The 3,624-nt window shown below is 46.6% G+C and overlaps 1 protein-coding gene across 5 annotated transcripts in view; it reads right to left on the bottom strand.

Moving 5' to 3' along the window:
- Positions 1 to 1,195: 1,195 nt before the first annotated feature.
- TUBD1 (tubulin, delta 1) overlaps positions 1,196 to 3,624 on the bottom strand; it is a 5,923-nt gene continuing 3,494 nt past the window's right edge. For 3 of the 5 annotated variants that reach the window (XM_010143500.1, XM_010143499.1, XM_010143501.1), the window contains 3 exons: positions 2,965 to 3,105; positions 2,282 to 2,465; positions 1,196 to 1,298 (listed from right to left, as the gene is read on the bottom strand). In XM_010143500.1, coding sequence (XP_010141802.1) covers positions 1,196 to 1,298; positions 2,282 to 2,465; positions 2,965 to 3,105 — 428 coding nt within the window. Of the gene's footprint in view, positions 1,305 to 2,281; positions 2,466 to 2,957; positions 3,106 to 3,624 lie in introns of all 5 variants that reach the window. The other 2 variants (XM_010143502.1, XM_010143503.1) reach the window with 2 other exon arrangements.

The raw sequence follows: 3,624 nt of genomic DNA, 5'->3' as shown, positions 1-3,624 counted from the left end.
GGGGGCCAGCCCCCCCCTGCCGTTAAGCGCAGAGCTAGCAGAGGCAGAGGCAAGCGCGGGGTTACAGCATCATCCTTCGTTCTGCTGCGCTCTTGTAGTCTATAAACACCCCGCTGTGCCCCCAGGAGCTGCTGGAATCTCAGCCGAGCGTTCGCAGACTGCAGCTTCCCGGGGCACCACCTTGTGGTCGTGGTAACGGCTGTGCAAAAAAGCCCGTTTCTTACACCCACTGCTGAAATTACACCATCTATTATATTTAATATATTATAATACAGGCTCTTAGACCTGAAATCTACCAGCAATTCTCCTCCCAAATATGTTTAAATAAATAACAAATGAATAAAAAAACCTACCTGCTTCTAATCTATAGCGAGAAGGGCAGGAGTTGTAGTTTTGGTTACACCTGGGGTTCGTCTGTAGCAAATAGCCAGGCCCTCTGAGGTGTGGTAGGGATTTTTTCTCCCCAAGTGGTAGGTAACACCATGTGAAAACTTGGCACAGTGAAGTGGCTGGAAAAGCACATAATTATTCTAATCTCTAATTTCACCTGAGGATGCAGGAAAATGAACCTTTCATACTTTTTTTTTTTAAAGATGCTTCAAAACTTCTGCTATTTCGTCAAGCTTAAGGTCCTTAAAATAGAATTTCAGTCTTTGCTTTATGGGAAGAGGCAGCACGCTCTGGTAGCTAAAATGATTCCCCCGTGAGGTTTGGATTAGGAATGCTGATACTGCGCATTTTTAGCAACATTGAAGTGTTACCGTGAACGTTTGGAACCGGAGGATCGGGAATGCCTCGCTGCTGTAGTCAGGCACGCATTTAATTTTCATCACCCGTTAGTTCACGGTAGTTTAGATGCTGGGAGTTCAGCCTGGAGAAAAATCTTTCTGTAGACATTCTTTACGAAAAATATCCAAGGGCTAAAAAATGTGTTCAAAGACTGAACACAGGACATAGCAAATGTAGCTAAATAAAAAATAGCTATTTATTAGGTATATTAAAGAGTAATAATACCTGCCCGTAGGAACGTATTCGGCTGGGATGCAGTCCTTACTATTCTAACACACGCACACACCGACACAAAACTGAACAACAGCTCCAGTCCAGTCATTGCTGTGCTGCAGGAAGTTGATGGAAGGTTTTCCAGCGCTGGGCCCTTTTGGGGAAGTTCTATTTCAGTCCATTTAAAGAAAAATCAGAGGCTGGTGTAACTGGAGAGGACTTGTTCCAGAGCTGTGAAGCTGTCCAGGAAATCTTCCTCTTCGATTCCAAATTTAGTGTACTGGTGAATATAGGCTCTGTGTGGTGAAGTCAGAGCAGGAAAACGGGGAAGACATTAGAAATCGGTGAAGAATCTGACAGAGGAAATCAGATTGTGTAGCTAGACTGGTTGCCACCCCATAACCATGCTGGTTTGCTGCTACTGTGTTTCCCTGAACTCATTTGTAATTCGTATTTATTGATGAGACATGACTTGTTTCTCACAGCTTTTCTTACTTCGTGTCTTGCTCAAGGAAGCAGAGTTGCGGCTCACAACACTGGGCTACCAGGGAGATGAAGGAGCAGGGATTGTTGAAGGAGCACATGTATGGATTAGCGAGGCAAAGCCCAAGCCTGGCGGGGCGGGACAGCTTGCTGCTCCTCACTGGTGGCTTTCTAAGAGGTGGTAAAGCCAGGAGCACGGCCGGCAGCAGCAGTCCGGGATTTTATCTGCAGGATCCCTGTGCTGGAAGCCCCCGTCCAGCAGACATCTGCTGTGACACGCAGTACCCTCGGCTGCATGATCATCCAAGTAAAGAGGCAATTCTCTCCATTTCTTGGTTCTAACGAAAAATCAAACTAATAGCATGGGAGCCTTAGCAAGCACACAAATCCTCTACATGCTCCTGAACTGGGTCAGGAACTTTCTTCCCGGACTGTGCAGTGTGTCCGTACACAAATCAGAAACTCTATGATCCCTCACAGAGTTTCTGTGTGTCAATTTTAGAATGGTCCTATTGGAATGCGCTAAATTTGGGGAGTTTTAGAACGGAGAAGGTAGTCAAACGGACAGCGCTAGACAATGTGCTCGCACTGTCCACAGGACATGATGCTGCTCTGTGCTCCTCACCCTGCCACCGTGCTGCAAGCACAAAGGTGTTTCCGCTGAGGTGTGGGAGTGGTCTTCATGCTTACTCACCGTTACTCTGCTGGAGGAGCGAGCTCTATTTACTATGGGTTTGCTACCACTGAAGATAGTGGCCGTTATTAATGAAATATCAGCATAATTATTTTCACTTACTTGGAAGCAAACATGTTCCAAGCTTTTCCCACAATGTAGTCAAGAGGTTTGAGCAGGAACTGGCTATTGCTGACCAATGAAGCAGATTTTTCGTACTTGTTAAATGCTCTCGGTGTTTTCCACACGTTGAAAGCGTCCTGAGGGTTCAGCCACAATGTGTATAATGAGGGATCTTGGAAACTTCCTGCAGCAGAAATAAGACAGCCCTTCTGACACAGCTAAAGCTACAAGCTCCTGCATCTTCACCTCGGTAGTCCTGTGTGACCGAATCAAAGCTCGGCCTGTCACTTTGAAAGCATAACTCTTTTAAACAGATTTAACAGATTATCGAGGAGCAGACCGAGAAGCAGACCCTTCCTCTCCCCGCCATGCTCAGCACTCCAGAAGCAGCTAAGTATATTTTCAGACAATATAGCCAAGAATCCTATCGTATATATGGACTTCAGTCTCTTCCTCCTTCCCTGAAGTGCTTCAGGAAAGACAGAAATCTTGGCTGCAAATAAGCAGCCCTAAGGAATTAGACAACATGGCCTTGGACCTGAAGTGTTTCTAGAGGAAATATTGACCTTAGCAGTCAAATATGGGGCCTTCAGGGATTTTTTCACCTTCATTGGATATGATTGCAAAGAAAACAGTGAGATGTGAAGCGAGAATCACCGAGGTACTGTGGTTCTCCCTCTTACCTAAGTCTGCACTGTGCACGTCTTTTCCTCGCAGGACAACCAGGTTGGCAATGGAAGTATTGAAATGCAGCGGCTTGTTTGTGGAATGGCTGGAGGGGATGGAGGAGCCTCGAGGCGGAGGCCGTACTTGCCAATCAATACCTATGAGAGCATGGCAAAAAAGATGTAAAAGAAATGTTTCATGGCATACGGACTCAGAGTAGCTGAGAGTCAGATGGTGACTAACGCCGTACCCCAAGCCGAGATCATTAGAGTTTGTAGCTTCTGCACGTTGGTTAAGCAGCAGTTACACAGTTCTCAGAGAAATCCAGCAGTATTTGCCTGGTAGCCCCTTGTCCTCCCAGAGAAGATGGCTCCTTGCTCGATACCTAGCGATCTGCCAGCCGGTTCTCTGCGTGACGGGAGGCTCTACTGAATTCCCCGTGGAGATGGCGCAGGAGAGCTAAGCATGGAGCAGGCGGTATCAGAAAAGCACTGCAGAGCTAACTATCCAAGGAACGTTCCGAGAGAATCACCTAAGTAAGTTAAGCGTTTCGCCAAAAACTGTTGCGTAGTTTCAATAATTATAATTAATTGAGACATCAGGGAGCAAATCCAGGAGCAAGCTGGGAGCTGCTGTGGCAGCTGAGTGAGTGGTTAAAGGAGCAGCTGGGTATGGAG

This window comes from Buceros rhinoceros, unplaced genomic scaffold, assembly GCF_000710305.1.
Source record: "Buceros rhinoceros silvestris isolate BGI_N320 unplaced genomic scaffold, ASM71030v1 scaffold40119, whole genome shotgun sequence".
Classification (NCBI taxonomy): domain Eukaryota; kingdom Metazoa; phylum Chordata; class Aves; order Bucerotiformes; family Bucerotidae; genus Buceros; species Buceros rhinoceros.
The sequence above is the reverse complement of the archived record's forward strand: the minus strand, read 5'-3'. Positions and strand labels throughout refer to the sequence as shown.